Source organism: Gallus gallus, chromosome 5 (assembly GCF_016699485.2).
Source record: "Gallus gallus isolate bGalGal1 chromosome 5, bGalGal1.mat.broiler.GRCg7b, whole genome shotgun sequence".
Classification (NCBI taxonomy): Eukaryota; Metazoa; Chordata; class Aves; order Galliformes; family Phasianidae; genus Gallus; species Gallus gallus.
In genome coordinates, this window is record NC_052536.1 from 17,133,607 (window position 1) to 17,151,078 (window position 17,472).

Genomic DNA, 17,472 nt, shown 5'->3' on the forward strand with positions numbered 1-17,472 from the left:
TGTGAGAGACAGGACACCCCACAAACCAAGGGAGCCAGCTGGGCACGAGACTTGCTGATTGCACAGTTTAATTGTGTTTAATGACTTTCTACATAGAGGTTCAGCTTCAGTGCATATGAGTCTCAAAAAGCCATTATTATTCAAAAATCTATCTATGGTTTGTGAACAACTTCTTAGCATCACAGCTCAAAACTGGTGAGCATGCTCTAACCCATGAACGGCACTTACCATCATTGCTTTTGGACAGATTTGGCAAAAAAATGCCACACGAGATGCTGTCAGATATGGAGAGCTGGCCCTGACTTGCCATGTGAGCGCTTCATTGGTCACCTTCCTAGTGCCAGCTGCCTACCTCATGAATAGCACGTTTTGATGTTTGAGATTGCAATGTTAAACATAAGATTTTTCCGTTTAGGACATAACGAGGCCAAGGACTTTCCAAATCTGTGATTTCCCCACTTTCCTTTCAAGCCGTAAGGGATTACATGGATCCAGAACCATGGTGTTTACCTTCCTTCAAATAGTTTGTTATAGCCTGACAGTATGTCAGGATGGAAATGGAAAGAAGAAACAACAGATGGACACTTACAAAATTAAAATATTATTTGCAGAGCTTTAAGAACTGGCAAAATGTATAGTAACAATTCATCAGTTCTTCTCTCTGAAGTGGTCTTTTGATTAAAAAAATGCCATCTGAGCAATGCTTTAACTATGTAAGTGCCCACCCATTGCTTTTGTTTTTGATAAACACATAAATGAAGGAATCTCCAGTATTACTCCCTAATATATGAGAAGTGCCCTAGTGGACAGCAAGAAAGTACTGCATCTCAGGCAAGACACATTTTCAAGCAGGCAGTTCCCATCCATGCACATCAGCCTTTCCCTCTTCTCCCCAGGAACATGTTCCTGCTGAACTGTAGTGAAATCACTTTTATTTTCAGCGTGTGCTGCCGGTTTGCAGCCCGTACCATGACACAGCATTCTTTCTGCTTTGTTTTGGCTGCTCCTTTTACTGAGCTGACATTTAGCAACATAGCATTAATGCCTGCCTAGTACTAGATTCCTTGTCACGTTAGCTGAAGTTGCAGATTTTAGGCCAAAGCAGGAGTGGGGTGCAGACTAACCCCAGAGGGAAGTTCCCCCCTTCCTTTGGGGGGTATAGCTTGTTTTGTCATAAGGGCTGACTTTGTGCCATTGAAGTTTTGGGCACAGCTGTGCCTGGGCAGCCTCAGCCCCACAGCACCCGGGGACTGTTACTTCGTTAGCACAGCTGGGCCTTGTTAGGACTGGCCCAGCCCTGATAGCTACCTCAAAATGCTTGGCTTGGCTCATCTAGGCAAGGCTGTTTCTATGTGTGCTTCACTGCAAGCCTAGTTGGCTATAGATGTTACCTCCCTGTGCAGGATGTGGTGACAGGGATGGAATGAAGGGTGCAGGATGTGCAATGAAGGATGAAGCTATAGTCTAAGGTAAGGGGAAGGACTTGGGATGGGCTTGGGAGCTGGACTTGGTGACCCTTGTGGGTCCTTTCCAACTCAAGATGTTCTGTAAAAATTTCCTAGTTGCTTTGGTGGACCTGAATCAGAGTTGCAACATGTGGTATATACAAGTATAAAGTATAATACTGTATAGTTGTTACTTCATTAATGTGAGTTCATTTTTAACCTAGCAGCAAATGCTCTTTTAAAGCCATCTCAATGAAAGGTTTTTCACAACAAACAACGAACCCTCCCAGAGGAGTCACTTTTGCAAATAGAAATGTATTGGTGTTAGCTGGATAGGTGAGCTAAATAGTGAATGTTTGCTCTCTACTTAGTGAATGTCTGTCATGGCCCTGCTAAGTAGCCAGAAACAAATTACGTGTGAAACTCAGCATCTCTCTCCCTCTCTCTTGTGATTGTTATTTGCTTATGCAGCTCTTATCCTTAATTTAATTATCAGGAATATGCTTATTTTACAAACTATAACCTTGTAATCTCCTTAGCAGTGGAAAAAAGGAAAACTTGTACCACAAGCTACTCTTTGTTGCACATTGTTTTATTACCAAAATCATTGTGGACCTCTACTTACTTAAAAAAAAAAATCTTTCTGATTATTTCCATTAACAAACAGGTAGAATTTATTTACAGAAAACAGATTAGAAAGTCACAGAAATATCCTGAAGCTCTATGTTTCTAAACTGCCTTCTATGGTAGCTATTTTTTTTTTTTACTGTTTCTAGAGATTATAAAATAACATGAACTGTTTTCATTGTTCTGCTTAACAGAATAACTGTAAGGATTCTCCCTTAGTATCACTGTTTTGAAATAAATTGTCTATCAGTGAACTTTCTCAAAACTGAATAGATATTGATAGTTAGTGAAAATGTTTATGAAAGTATAGGCATGTTTTTACATTATATATATGTATATATATATATATACACACACACACACACACGCATACATATATAGACTGCTCTGTGAATGTGCTCTGCAGAGCTATGGTTGTATGTTTTTGTGATCCTTCAGTACAGCTTATAAGGAAGCCATGCTGGTTCTGCATAGAATCATTAAGGTTGGAAAGGCTGCTAAGATCTTCCAGTCTGACTGCTAACCCATGCCTTCAACTGCTCTGTACCACATCAATCTATGTGATATCTACCCTCTTCTTGAACACCTCCTAGGACAGTGACTCCACCACCCCCATGGGCAACCCCACTCTTTCTGAGAGGAAATTCTTCCTAATAGCCAGCCTGAACCAATTTGAAGCCATTTCCTTTTGTCCTATCACAGTTGCCTGGGAGAAGAGGCTGACCCCCACCTTGCTAGAACCTCCTTTCAGATCAATGTAGAGAGTGATAAGGTCTTCCCTGAGCCTCCTCTTCTTCTCTCCTGTTCAATCCCAGGTACCTCAGCTGCTCCCCATCAGACTTGTGCTCCAGAGCCTTCACAGCTTCATTGCCCTTCTCTGGACACACCCCAGGGCATTAATGTCCTTCTTGTAATGAGGGGCCCAAAACTGAGCACAGTACTTGAGGTCTGGATGGGTGTTTATGATTGTCAGCTCATGCCGTTTTCCTTTAATCAGCAATATATCCTTTATTTCCCTGCCAACATCAAGGCATGTTTTTGTGGATGGTCATGTGCAAAGGCAATTCTGTTAGTGCAGCAGCTTATATGATCAGTGCCTGGCCATGTCCCTGTGTGGTCAGTAGACATTTGTAGAGATAGTGAGGCTTTCAGCAGAACCAAAGGATGGTGTATTTGATGATCCTATGTATAGAACCAGAATAAATTGCCAAGCAGATGCATATTTGCTTCCATTATTTTCTTAATTAACTTTGGAGAGTGTAAACAGAGAGAATGCATATTTATACTGTGTCTTCTTCCAAAACTCCAGGAAAGGAACCTGAGATTTATGTTGTCATGAGGAGGGAATAGGAACACTCCTGACCTGATGCTGTGGGACTCTGGAGGTGGATGCCTAGGGCAACCCACACAAATAGCTTTCTCATTAAATGCACGTGTGTTCCTTGCTTGTACATCAATTGCAGTTCTGTAAGAGTCACAGGGTGATTGCAACAGAATATTTTTGTGAGTATTCATCCAAAATTTAGTATGGTTCATTTGGTGACAGCACCAGTAGCCTCATTTCTTTTCTGTGATTGTTTTGCAGAAGAACAAGAGCAATCATTTAAATAATGAACTTTAAACTAATAGTGTAGCTTACCTGTGTTCTGCAAGGTCACTCATTTGTACTCACCTGACTGGAAAGCAGAAAGAACCAGGAGAGCCTGGTCAAGATCCACAGAGCCATTTATTGATTTTTTTTCAGCCTTTATTCACAAAATACTTCAACAAATCTTATATTTTTGGTCTCCGTTTTGCTAATTGCATGTGACTATGAGTAGGCTGAGTCTTACAGGGTCGAAAGTCATAATGTAGATTAATTATCATTATGATTACTAAGGTTATATAAGTATGCATACAAGGACCATGTTTAGAAGCACAGTACTTGCAGTCAGATTTCCAGCGTGATCATTGCCATAGTGATTTTTATTTGGTCATATAAATTGTAAAAAGCCCCAGATAGAAATGGAATGTCTTCATTTTTAACCTCTGAAGGTATTTTGATTGATTTTTCAACACATTAACTGTTGTGGTTGCGCTTACTCTTTTTTTGTCCACGTTTTGGACTATGATGTATTCCAAAACCATAAAATTTACTGAAGAAGCTTTAGTTTGGTGTGACCTAAGGGGCAGTCTTACAAAATGCATGAATTCACGTTCCTCATTACTTATTAGCCATTAATCTAAAATATCCCCTTCAGGATCTATCTGATGAAGTGTGAAGTAAAATGGTATTATATGGTTATACCTCTTAATAACTGAAACTTTAATGTATACTTTAAAATGAAAAGAATAAACAAGAATTAAAATAAGCACCTACTTCTTATGTGACTAATATTTTTAGAATAAGCATTTGAGGAAGATGCGAAGCTTCTGATCTTTGAGATCAAAGACTTTGAATTTATCTTTCTATGTAATTTCTTATGTTTCAGTCTATAGGTCTGGCTTCAGCAGTATTTCTGTATTCAAGTTCTTTAAAATACAACTGCTGTTTAACATAAGAGGCAGAGATGACCATATATGCAGATATTCTTCTTTCTAGGAGGTACTTTGCTTTGATTATTCTTTGGAAGCATAGCTTCTTTGCATGGCATGAAATTGTCATAGCTGTAACTTAGATAGTCCCATAAATTCATAAGTGGGTCTTCCTTGATCATCCCAAGCTTGTTAAAATACGCTGTGCTGAGCTGCCCATGCTGTGATTGCCAAAACAGATATGACTCAGTGAATCACATCTGATAACATATCAGCAAGCACAAAGGACCTGTTTTTTTTATACTTCTGGGTGATAAGCAAACCCTTGATGGCCCAATTCTGCTCCCATTACAGACTGTGGCGGGAACACCTTGCTCTTCAGACTGAAGTGTGTGCTGAACTTTTCACCTCTGTGGCTGGGTGGAAGCTGGTTCAGTTCCCTCTGACACACTGGGGTATTCAGAAAGAAGGTGGTCAGGAGTGAGGGAGGTGAGATGTGCAGGGAGAAATAATGGGTGAGTGAGAAGGTCTGTGATCACCTAGAAAGGGACTTGGACTTCATGCAGAAGATAAAAACCACAGGCAGGTGGTGGTCGGGATAGTAAGAAAATAAACCCAATCTGGTCAGATATAGCAGGTAGTCCATGCACATTGCTATTAACACAAAAAAATTTAGGCGAAGACAAAAAGCAGAAAAGACGACAGAGAACTGGAGGATGACCAGAGGTAAAGCAACAAAGAAATCAATGCAGAGCAGAAAATTAAGCAAGAGTTTGAGGTGAAATGGCAAAACTAGAGGGAAAGGTGTCAAAGCCCTTTGCAGGCTGGGAGGATGAGGCCGGGCACAGACAGTGTCACTGGGGACAGACAGTGTCAGTCACCTGGCCTGCCACAGGAATGCCAGAAATAAGGAAAAGAGCAACCAAGGTCATTTTGCTCAGGGCTGTGGCAAAGCCACAGTGAATTGCAGTTGATGTTATGGCTGTGCTTCCTTGAGACTTGATGTGGGCCGCACCTGCGTACCCGCACGGGCAGTGCCATTCCTGAAGCTAGCTGTGTGGACAGCCCCAGGTCATTGCCCTGGTGTAACCGTATGCAGCACACCAGCATCGGAGCCATTATCTGAAAGAAGTACCAGCCAGGGGACAGAGCATGGGCAAGATGCCAGCCCAAGTGCCTCAGTTAATGTGTAACTCATCATGGGCCGGTTCCTGCCTGCAGAGAAGGTGCTTGGTGGCAGGTATTGGAGCAGGATTTGGCATGGGAGGAGAGTGACAGGGAGCTGCACCCCAAAGGTAATGTGAAGGCTTGGGGGGGGGGGGGAGGGGGGGGAGGAGGTAGGGGAAGAGGAGAGGGTGTGCAAGCCTAGAAAAGCATGGCCCTCATGATGGAGGGTGCCCAGCTGGAGACCTGTCTGGTCTTACCAGGTTGTGAGATGGTAGATGGATAGTGGATGCAATGGGACTGGGAATCAGTGTAGATGTGGGCATGGGCAATGTGGCCATGAGAGGCAAGTGCCTGTCGAGGCCACTTGCGCTGCTGGGGTGTGAGCTGGCATAGGGTGGTGCCTTCTCTGAGAAAGGGCTCTGGGCATGTGGAACATATTCTAGGAGAGGTTTGTCAGATGAAAGATCCAAGACTTTATGCATGGCTGAGTATCCCGGCTCGCAGAGCTGCTTTAATGAAGTCCCAGGAGGTTGGGGTCCCTGGTGCCCAAGGGGTGCTGGTCCCACAGGTGTTACTCCCCTCCTTCCCATGAGCACCCTTGTCCCCAGTGACATTAAACAGCTGTATTGGCCCCAGCTAACATTACAAACACTTTTTGTGAAAGCACTGGAAGCAAACAGATGTAGCTGTGGAGATAATGAGAAAGGATGTAAATAGAAGCCTCACCAGCAACCACAGAGTTTTACCAAGTGGCTTTGACACTTACCAAATACCTTTAAGCTGATAAAGATCTGATTTGTACTTCAGAGGTAACCTGATTAGCAACCAGTTTGAATCTGGAATATGCAAATTGGTACAAACATCACTAAATCACTTTCTTCAACTTATATGAAGTAGTGTGAATGAAGGATAGCGAAGGTCAACACAGCCTGAGGAGTCAGAGGGAGTGAGTGTTCCTCTATCTACCCGCAGTAAAATAGTATGATGGCTGATAACATAATTGTATATGCACACATGGGATGACACTAGAAGGTTCCCAAGGTCAAACCAGCACTCGGTTTGAGGAAAAACTGAAATGAACTTGCACATACAACTGAAGTGTGGTTGTGCAGCATGCTTTTAGCTAGGAGACCTGCCCAGCACAAACCACTTGCTGAGCAAGTGCCCATTCCTAGTTTTATTTTGCTCACCTAGAGGGTGTACAGCTTACTGGTTACATGCCCTGAGGAAATACCTGCTTGTTTTCTCATGAGCTTTCTGTAACTGTCACAAGTTCAGTACTTCAGTTTTTCACAAATATCAATTATTTTCTGACATAATACTAAAAGATATATGTTTTGAACATCATTTAGTGGCATCCTGGAAACTTGGAGTTGAAGCACAGAAATATTAATGTCAAAAAAGTGCAGTAATATAAACTGCCTAGACTGAAACATTCACAGCACGAATTTTGCTAGTGCTAGGCATTTCCCAGGACACCACGCAGATGCAGCTGGATTCAGTTTTGGGTGTTTACCATTCTTGCACCACTTTGTGGTGTCCTGTCTGGCCCTGCCTTTCAAAAGGCCCAACCATTTGTTGCTTCTCCTTGCTAGCATCGCAGGTAAGCTGGTGGGCAGAGGTGACACTAACATCTTATCCTTCAGTGTGACACCAAAATGTTCTTTTCTCAAAACCCTTAAAATGGATAATAATCAATCTGCTCGATAGACATTGCAAACCATTGTTTTAACATACAGTGTGATTTATGATGTTGTCATTGTTTTATATTAAGTGATTATTGAACCTTAAGTCACTGACTGTAGTTGCTTCTTGCCATGATGTTTGGCTGTTGGGTTTTTTTTAAGCAAACAAATTTAAAAACAGGGCAGGGTAATATTTCTTGCTTGAAGTCTGAAAATTGTGGCTGGTGTGCAGGAAATTGGAATTGTTCTGTGCTTCCCTTTTATATGCTGCATCACCTGAAAGCAGTGAGGTATTGCAGTCCCTCACAACCCCATCCCTATTTAGATCACTTGGTAGAAAACAACAATAATTTGTCATACAAAGGGAGCTGCAGTGCTTCAGGGATTTCCTTTCAACTCCCCTGCTGAAGTGCTCACTTGCCTTTATCAAAAGGCTCCTCAGCCCTTAACAGACTCTCTTTAATTGGCCACTTGCATGGTCAGTTAATACACTGCAGTGGAAACCAAGTGGTAAAGTGTGAACAACCGAAACTGGAACTATAAACTCAGTGACCTCTCTGAATCCTGTGGCTATTTATATACAAGGCAGTGTTTTGTCATGCTGATTTTTATTAGCACAGATTAGATACAGACAGCTCAGAGGATGCCACAGAGAAGTCAGGGCCATGTGGAAGGTGCCAGCCCATAAACAAGAGACGGGGCGGGGAGCCCGCTGCAGCCTTTCTGCAGGCAGGCAGGGCACTGCACTGCCCTGGGACTGCTGCCAGGGGCTGGGTTGGCACAGCTCCTCTTCCCTTTGCCTGACAGGACAGGCTGGGCCATCACAGGGCTAATCCCACATCGGGAAAGATTTTCAGTTCTTCTGTGCAGGGGAATGTTTGTTGGAGGATGCCAGAGGCACCAGGAATGCCTGGAGCACTGCAGTGCTCTCGGGGATTTCAGAAATGTTGCAACACATGATGAGTTAAGGCCCTTTTTGAGGCATTGGAGCTGATTATCAGCTTTGATGCATTACTTTTATTACTTTCAAGGGCGATGGGAGGAAAGCTGACTTAGCGATGGAGCGAAAGTGAATGCCAGAAGAGAGAGAACATTTCTCCAGCTCTTTCCCTAACATCTTTTGGGGTAGGACTATACGTGAGGTGCTGGTACTCCAGCAAAGCCATCCCCTGAAATTTCACCTTCCTGGCAGCTAAGCCATAGGATTTCTCTCTGAAATGATCTTAAAATCGTAATTGGATGTCTCCCAAAGGCTGAAACAAAGTTATGTCCAAAGCTGTAACTTTTGGTTAAAATTTGGGAAGGCCTGGCAGTGATAAATTTACTTTTGTTTACAAAAATCAAACAACCAAAGCAAACAGTTAATTGTGGAAAAAATGATCATATGTCTCCTTACCTATTTATTCTGGTTCTACTTATAGGAGCGTCTATACTTGTCTGGTTTTAAAAAAGCCACCTGTGCTACATTCATGAAGCCTGTACAGCTTTAGAAAGAAATTGCTCTTGCTCAAAGTAGGGCCAGAAAATGAAGTAAAAAAGTCTGTATCTTGGGGTCATGTGGCCCTTAGCAGAACAAACTCACTCCCTTTGCCAGCAAGGAGTGTGAGTTCAAACCCTGAATATTGCCATTGCCATAACGTATCTTTCCCTAGTCCTGCAAAAGAGAAGACCTTGAGTCAAACCAAAAGATTTGGCTGTGTGCTTGTGCATGTACAAGTGCATGCACATGAGTGTTTACAAATAAAAGTTGAACTATCTTGCCATAAGGTGTACTACAGAGCACTTTGTACTTCTGTACACTGATGTGAGTATAATTGGTAATAGTAGGAGCCTATCTTAAATCAAACAGGTAATCCTAGAACCTCTTCCATCAGTGTGCAACCTTTCTTTGCAGCAAGTGAGACAGCAGCACTTGCTAAAGCCAAGGAAAAGGTAACCTGGTTTCACGTGTAAGGCTAACATCCAGCAACATAAACTCCAAAACTGGTTTGTGCCTCTGATCACTAAGATGAGACGCTGCATTAAAAGCTGTTGTCGTTAATACAAGTGTGAATACTAATCTGTGGCAGATGCCAGCATGTGTATCTATTACAGAGCTTACCAAGCTGGGCTTTCCTGGACAATTTCCAACCTTGCCAGGGTGAACTTTAGCTGAGTAAGAAATCCAGATTGTCATTCGTGAAGTATCTGGCAGAGGTGCAAATGCTTCCTCGCCTTTGGGAAAGTGAAATAGCAGTTCTAAATTTTTCTCTGCAGGACACATTCCTTTCTAAAGAGTTAAAATCAATTCCAGGGTGCCATACACTGTAAACATTTATCATTTATTGTGCATTTAAATGTGCACAGCACATACACCACAGTCTTGAACAGCACCTGTATAAAACTACAGACAGATTCTGGTAAATGGTGAAAACTCATACCATGTAACGTTGTCATCTAGGTTTTATCACGATATTTCAAAGTTACAACAACTACCTCTGATTGTATCTTATGTGAGGCTCTCAGTTGAGGATTTTGATGGCGTGAAAAGTGGCAAAGAACCGTTCCCAGGGAAACTCTTTGCGATCTTGCTGTCTGAATCTTAGGACAAAACCACCTGTTAGCAGAGGTAGCAGTGATAATTACACAATGATTGCTCACATACAGAACGCATAGAAAGTAGAGAAATCCCCCTGAATTACAGAAACAAAAATCCTTAGGCATGACATTTCCTGGGCGCTCTCCCCCATTTGGTTTCCTGGTTTTTTTTTTTTGAACTGTATTTTTGCTTTGGCAGCAGCTGGCTTAAAGGTGTGGTCCTGGTCTGTTCTGGTCTCACTGAACTCTGGTGAGTAGATTTTGTCTTCAAGGTCATGTGTAAGCAGAGAATAGAGGTAAGTCTATATGATTCCAATAGAACAAATACTTTCTTGTAGGAATGTAAAAGGAAAAAAAATAGCTGAACTCAAATTACCCACGGCCTTGAGACTTGCATGTGGTCAGAAACGGCTAGTTTAGGTATGAAGATGATCTGTAAACATCCTCTAATCCATTAAACGTTGTGGTTAGTCCTGGTTACAACTTAATGTATCGATGCCACAAAGGTGGCGTATCACTTAAAGAGGAGAAGGAAAGAACAAAGGAAAAAATGGATCATTTTAAAGATTCCCCCATAATCAAACCTGACTTTTTCTTCATCGCGTTAGAGACATTGAGTTACTCTTGCAAAATGTATAAAGAAAAATATAGGGTTACTTGATGACGATATGGTACTGCAGCCTGACAGCTGTCTGCAAATATTTTCACCATGATTATCCTTACTAAAAGTAAATCACTGGGTAAAGATAGCTCAAACGTGACAAGGCTCAAATAGGATGCAACCGACTCTATCTTGAATACTTTTGGCTACATATGGAAAAAAATAGAGATTTGGGATTACAGCAATTGTTTCCCCCAAGCCCTCCTCCAACATTATAAGACCAAGCAGAAAAGCGTGTACCTTCCATGCAGATTTTGTTAGGAGGTTGGCTTTGAGAGTTAGTGAGGTAGAAATTAATCAACTTTTTTAGGGAATGAGACAGGAAAAAAAAAAAAAAGCAGCATATTTCTCCTTCCAAATACTGCACCAAAAATAATAAATAGTACAAAACAACCTCGGTTACTTGTAATCAATCTAAATTCTCTCTATGGAGCTTGCATTTCAGTGAACCAGCAAATGACTTTGCCTTTTCAAAGCGTATGAGTATTACAGTGTTTTTTTGCAGATTTTGACAAATGCGTGTAGTCCCCAAATATGAGAGGGAAGTTGATTTGAATGAAGTATATAATCTGTTCATCATAGCACGTGTCCCAGTGCGCTCTCTGGGGGGGAGGAGCAGACAATTTGTTTGCCTAATATGAAGCAATCGTATCAAATGTAGCGTCCATTAAGGGCCGCGAAAATATGATGCTCCTGTTTATCTAAATAGAAAAGAAAATAAAAAGCCCGCTGAGTTTATATAGGTGCTTAAACCTCTCCGCTGCCTGGCAGCTCTAAGACTGACTGCAGGAAAGTTCAAAGTTCAGCGCTGGCAGATCTAAAAACAGATTTGTGGGGCAGCTCTTCAGCACCGCACTTTCTGCACCGAAGTAAACCGATACCGCTCCAATTAAATAGCAACGCTGCACAAAGGAGGTCAGGCATTGTGTGTGGCTCCGTGCCGGCATCCCACCCAGGCACCTCCGTGCTGCTCCTTCTCAAAGGCCAAGAGCTTCTCTGGGAGTTGTGGGGGTTTTGAAAACACAGAAGGGAACAAAGCCAACATAGCGAACAAATACACGTACAACAATAGGCGCTATACAACACACCAACAGTGCAAAACGTTGTGATGTAGTAGGAATTGAGTGTCACCGGTTATAGAACACGTAGTAGCAGCACACCTGTGATAACTTAGGAAACGAATTAAGTAAACCACAAAGCAGAAGTCTCCCACTGTTGCACCGTGAAATGAAATACCTGGGCTTGGAGGTTTGTTTTGTTCTCAGGAAAAAAAAAATAATAATCAGAACTATAAATAAATTTAGTGGCAATATATACAGATTTAAATAATTAATTTAAATATCTTACACCTACTCTTGCATAAAACTCTCCAGTAAAAGTGCACCACGTTTCTTTTTTTCTTCCCAAACGTGTTCTGAGTCTTCCCCTGTGCTGAGGTAGGTCGGGAGGGAGATGTCTCAGATTCTAGGAAGAAAATGTGTCACCGTCATTGTGGGAGATACTTTATTGCCTTTCTTTGTTCTTCCGTTTTTGCTCAGGGCTATGTACATCCCGGGATAAATCCTGGATTCGTAAGCATTGTAGTTGTTTGGCAGGAGGATCTCTTTGAATTTGCACTCATCATTGAAATGGGTCTGAAATGAAAAGGAAAGAATGAGAGGGAAGGAATTTTAAACATCAGGTGCAGAAATATTCTTGCTACCAGGTGTAGTAGGTGTGCTGCAGGAAAAGGTGCAGCTGACATCCCCCCCCTTAGTAATCTTTTGAAGTGGTTGTCCAAAGGAAGCTTCAAATGACACTCAGAGAATTATTAAGGGTGCTGCTTCCCAGCCAGGCACAGACACGTGGAGGACAGAAGGGCACCCTGTAGCTCTGTCTGTGCTCTTGAGTGAGAGAGGCCCATTTTAACATAGGGCACTGCCATCAGGAATGACCCAGGTGCAGTTCTGCTGCCCTGTTCATCATCTAGTTTGGCTGATGAGCTTTTCCCATGAAAAAGAAGGGAAAAAAGAAACTGTCAGACACCGGGGCAATGAGAGTTGAGTTGTAACTGGTGCTCATGTCCCCATGTCAGAATGCAAAGGCCCACTGATATTTCTGAGTCTGCATATTGGTAACTTTACTTGGTTCCCAAAGCAGTGGTTGTCCTACCAGCAGTGAATTCCCTGAGAGGCTTCAGAAAAAATCTGAATGTTAGCACTTTCTCATGTTGTTTGAAGGGGAAGAGGTATTTTAAAGATGCTCAGAGTGGACGGTATTTTCTGCATCTTGAGTTTTAAAATTGAAGGCTTAGATTTACCTGTGTTAATGGATCAGGAAGACAGAGCTGACAGAAGGCACGCTTCTAGTAAAGGGGTTTCACATGCAAGTACAAAGAGGGACAGGTGTTATAGGTGTGTCATATGGAGAGTAACAAATGAGGTCATCTCTTGTTAGTGGGCAAAAGCAGATGGTTTTGTAAGATAGGTCTCAGCTTGCCAGGCTGAACACTGAATTGAGAACTGCTTTATCCAGGACACCAAAGGGGCATATTATCTCCTTTAGGCTTGGAACAAAGGGAGCTCTTGCACTTTGATGACTAGTCATTCCTGGCTTTCATGTAAATCAAAATGCTCTGTGACAGGACTGATGCCACAGAAAATAGCTCTGGATAATTCAAGTCTTCATGCATGTGAAAATGCCCTAGCCAACTTTGACATAATTTGGCCCTTTCTCAGCCCGCGTTTCTTCAAAACACTCCTGAGACGTGAAATACAAACACCATGGGTAGGGAAGGAAATCCAAGAACATGGGGTTGAAATGATGTTAATCAATGTAACCTTATACACAGGTGAATACACAGGTGAAGAACAGCTCAACATGGGTTAAGACATGCACTATTACTGTCCACCCAGTGTGCTGTGAAACATACCAGTATTTTTTCCACAGACTAGATGTAACAGAAGATTTGTATTGTATCCTAATAGATCTGCCTTCTTATAATTACGAGCCTGGACCCTGAAGGTGCTGAACTCTCATGGGAGCTCTCCAATCAAGAGCATTAACAAGGATTGATAGGTATGTGGCAGGCACTGATTAATCACACCATAAGATCATTTGTGGGGCCCTGGCTTCCAGCACCACGTACACCTCTCATTCCATGCCACCATGGTTCCCTCCCCAGGCACACAACAGGTGGCTACTTACAGATCCATAGAGTTTGCCTTTGCTATTCATGGCCACGAAGAGTCCACTTCTAACACCAAATATGCTCACCACTCCTCTTTCCACAGGGGAGATTTCCAGCAGACCTACAGAAGAGACACAGGAATCAGGGGGACAAAGGGTTGTGCCCTGAGGGAGTGTGTGATATCAGTTCTGCACTCATCCAGACGTCCCCATGCCCCAGTGCTGCTGTGGGTGGCCATAGAACCCCAGCCTCATGCCTCACGTGCTGCCCCATGCACCATGCTGGGACCTCTCTTCTTTTAGCTAAGTATCTATTTTTACATTGCCCCCAGGCATCCTCCTCTGTAGCCAAGGTTAAAATAAGCCAGTGTGCTCGGGGCGTACAAAACATTTGTCATCATGCAGCTTATATCCCCCCCTTGGATCTTATTGTTTCAGTTGGATATCAGAGTCACGGGGCCATGGGGTTAAGTCTCTAGCAGATGCTTTTCAAGTCTGAGGGAGAGCTGGGCCCTGGCCGAGTTCTTCCCAGCCCTACTCGAGGTGGGCGGCCCACGGGCCCGAGGACCCTCCAGATGTTGAGGCAGCCCCTACACCTGATGCCTGCTGGCTGCGAGGGGACAGCGCGGCGCCGGGCACCGCGACCCGCGGGGTGGCCGCATGGAGCGCTCTGTGAGCTCTGCCGCCGTCCCGTTCCCCCGGGCGCAGGACGCCCTCGGGGCAGCCGGCGCGGGCGGACTTTTCTAGGCGGCGAGAAGTCTGCCCTAAACCCACCCTCCCTCTAACTCACACCGTTCTCCGGGTGAGGTGAGCCGCTCCGCGCCCGCAGGACCGTCAGAGAAGCGGTTCCGCGGGTGCGGAGCGGCTCACCTGCCCAGCTGCGGGGGTCGGCGCCGGCTTACTGTATCGGTTCTCGCTGTGGATCCCGTCGATGCGGCCGTCGGGCAGGACCTGGATGTGGAAGCCGATGCCCACGTTGCAATAGAGTCGCCGCAGCCGCTTGATGCCCAGGAGGTAGTCGCCGTCGCGGGCGGCGTCGCGGCGCTCGGCCGGGAGACGTGCCACGGAGCGGGCGAAGAGAGCCGCGTCCCAGCGCCGCTGGCGGGGCCCGGCGGGGAGGCGGCCCGGGGGCGGCCGGCCGCGCACCGCCCCCGGCCACAGCAGCCCCAGGAGCAGCGCCGGTAGCAGCGCCGCGGGGAGAGGCATCCCGGCTAGCGGCGCGCAGACACGGGCCGGCGGCCGGTCGCTCCGAAAAGACGCTCGGCCCCCAGCTCCCGCTTTATAGTGAGGTCAAAGCGGAGGGGAGAAAAATCAAAACAAAACGCACACACGAAAAACAAAACAAAACAAAAGAAAGAAAAAAGAGAAAGAAAAAAATAAAAAACAGAAAAAGCGAGGCGGGAGGAAGGAGGGAGCCCCGCGCTCAGTCCCCTGAGGATCTGCAGTTTCCCTGGGCAGGCTGCATGAAGAGGAAATCCCGGGAGCAAGAGCTTCTGAACTTGATCTCAACTCCAGGAGTCTTGTCTGAAGTGCTGATCTTCTATAGCTGCTCAGCCATAGCGCTTTAGCCCTAGCCACGATATTTATATATCCATGTGCGTTGGTACCTATTACATCACCACCTACTGCTGCAGCCCTCGGGTTTAGCTGAAAGTCAAATTATTACCCCTAGATAGCTTAATAGCTGCGAAATGTCTTCAAGGGAAAGGGTGAGCAGCGCTGGCACTAAACAAGAGGGACAGTACAAACTTTTTAATAGAAAAGGTCATATTCTGCATTAATCACAGAAGTCCTTTTCTTTTCTTTTCTTTTCTTTTCTTTTCTTTTCTTTTCTTTTCTTTTCTTTTCTTTTCTTTTCTTTTCTTTTCTTTTCTTTTTTCTTTTTTCTTTTCTTTTTTTTCCCTTTTCTTTCCCTTTCCTTTTCTTTTATTTCCCTTTCTTTTTTCTTTCTTCCTTCCTTTCTTCTGTTTTGCTATTTTTATCACCTCTCACTCCTCCTTCTTCTCTGTATTCCTCCTCCTTTCTCTTTCCCTTTTCCCTCTCCTCTCCTCTCCTCTCCTCTTTTTTTTCCTTTCTTTCCTTTTCCCTTATTTTCCTCTTCTCTTCTCTTCTCTTCTCTTCTCTTCTCTTCTCTTCTCTTCTCTTCTCTTCTCTTCTCTTCTCTTCTCTTCTCTTCTCTTCTCTTCTCTTCTCTTCCTCTTTTTTCTCCTTTATAAGTGCTTACAAGTGTTAACACAGGACACAAAAGTCAGAGAATGCCCAGCACACTTTCCCTCCCAACACAATGTATGACTTTGTGGAAATCTGTGGAATTTCAGCTTTTGCTGTAACCAAGCGACATGATTTACTGTTTGCTGGATGCAAAAAAATTCCCTTCATTAACAGCCAAAATAGTTGTTGCATGGGAGGTTTACAAAATGAAAAATGAAAGAGAATGCAACAACAACGGAAAGAAAAGAAAAGAAAAGAAAGAAAAGAGAAAAGAAAAGAAAAGAAAAGAAAAGAAAAGAAAAGAAAAGAAAAGAAAAGAAAAGAAAAGAAAAGAAAAGAAAGAAAAGAAAAGAAAAGAAAGAAGAAAACAACAAAGAAAGGCCAAGGCAGAAAACAGTTAAAGAAGAAGTAGAAGCTTGAAAGCAGTAATAATGTTTTTGGCTCTAAATATCCCTTTAAGAAGCCAGAAAGTACAGCATTGCTCTGGAGTAGAGGACATGTGGGACTCCCTCTTGGTCACTATGCTGATAGGGACAGTAGTGACAGTGAGCAGTTTGTTCCTGGTCTTTAGAGGCTGCCCATGCACATCAGCGTTGCTGCATTTTTTAATGGTATGACTATTTTGCAATCTTTGTTGTGCATGCACTGAGATCTTACTGCTTTGTCTTAACGATGCAGTTATTCTTAGATAATTACTTCATTAAGTTTAAATTCATGGAATTGAAACCCTGTTTTTAAAAGTAGAAGAGGAGTATAGATTCCAGCAGACTTGAGCTGCTTTGATTTGAGCAAACCCCATCTGTTTGTCACATCTCTGAGCCTACGCCTCAGCCCTCAACAGGTTTTCAGAACCCACAGGTGAGGGCACATTAGAACAGTCTTGGAAGGCTCTGAATTAATAGGAAAGTGGGGGGAAGCAGTTTGTGACTCAAACCCTTTATAGCCCGAGGACAGTTTAGTCTTTCACACCAGTAAAGCACTCCTGCTGTTCCAGCAAAGGATGCGAGAGAAAAGAGAATTGCCCTGAGCTAGATGACAGCTCACCTAGGTGCGAAAATCTCTGACCTTCGCTAAACCTAAGCACACTCAGATGATGTGCTTTTATTTCTCCTTGTGAGGTGCACGCAGTGTGTGTGTGTGTGTGTGTGTGTACCTTTTCTCCAGAGCTTTTTAGTCCTCTGCAGCACCTTTCAGGATGGAAAAGCAATGGCTGCTGCCATGCGGCCGATTGAGGCCTAGGAGCCTCCTAGCTGTAGCTTTGTCCTACTGTGTCCAATAAGTCTGTTTATGCATGTGTTTTAAAGAGAGCAGAATGTAGAGGTTTCTCTGTGGAGGTTTACTGGCTGGGAAATCTGCTGAGGTTGAACACACACATTTACTGTGTCTCCATTTGCACCTGAGCAGCACAGGGTTCCGT

The 17,472-nt window shown here is 43.8% G+C and overlaps 1 protein-coding gene and 1 long non-coding RNA gene across 4 annotated transcripts in view; one reads left to right on the top strand and one right to left on the bottom strand.

Annotated features, from left to right (window-relative positions):
• Positions 1-5,818: 5,818 nt before the first annotated feature.
• LOC107053430 overlaps positions 5,819-17,472 on the top strand; it is a 35,220-nt gene continuing 23,566 nt past the window's right edge. For all 3 annotated transcript variants that reach the window (XR_006939450.1, XR_001466644.3, XR_005860399.2), the window contains exons 1-3: positions 5,819-5,881; positions 10,215-10,265; positions 13,643-13,733. This is a non-coding gene — a long non-coding RNA (uncharacterized LOC107053430). The remainder of the gene's footprint in view (positions 5,882-10,214; positions 10,266-13,642; positions 13,734-17,472) is intronic.
• FGF4 (fibroblast growth factor 4) lies at positions 9,743-15,402 on the bottom strand. Its single transcript, NM_001031546.3, has 3 exons — positions 14,747-15,402; positions 13,863-13,966; positions 9,743-12,310 (listed from the first exon to the last, which is right to left on the bottom strand). The coding sequence occupies exons 1-3, from the start codon at positions 15,048-15,050 to the stop codon at positions 12,134-12,136; spliced, it is 585 nt and encodes a 194-aa protein (NP_001026717.3). The 5' UTR covers positions 15,051-15,402; the 3' UTR covers positions 9,743-12,133.

Excerpts from the sequence above, each read along its gene's own strand:
- FGF4 (NM_001031546.3), bottom strand. The coding sequence starts at position 15,050 with ATGCCTCTCCCCGCGGCGCTGCTACCGGCGCTGCTCCTGGGGCTGCTG. Across the intron at positions 13,967-14,746 it reads CCACAGCGAGAACCGATACA|GTCTGCTGGAAATCTCCCCT; the intron begins GTAAGCCGGCGC and ends TCTCTTCTGTAG. Across the intron at positions 12,311-13,862 it reads AAGGCAAACTCTATGGATCT|ACCCATTTCAATGATGAGTG; the intron begins GTAAGTAGCCAC and ends TTTTCATTTCAG.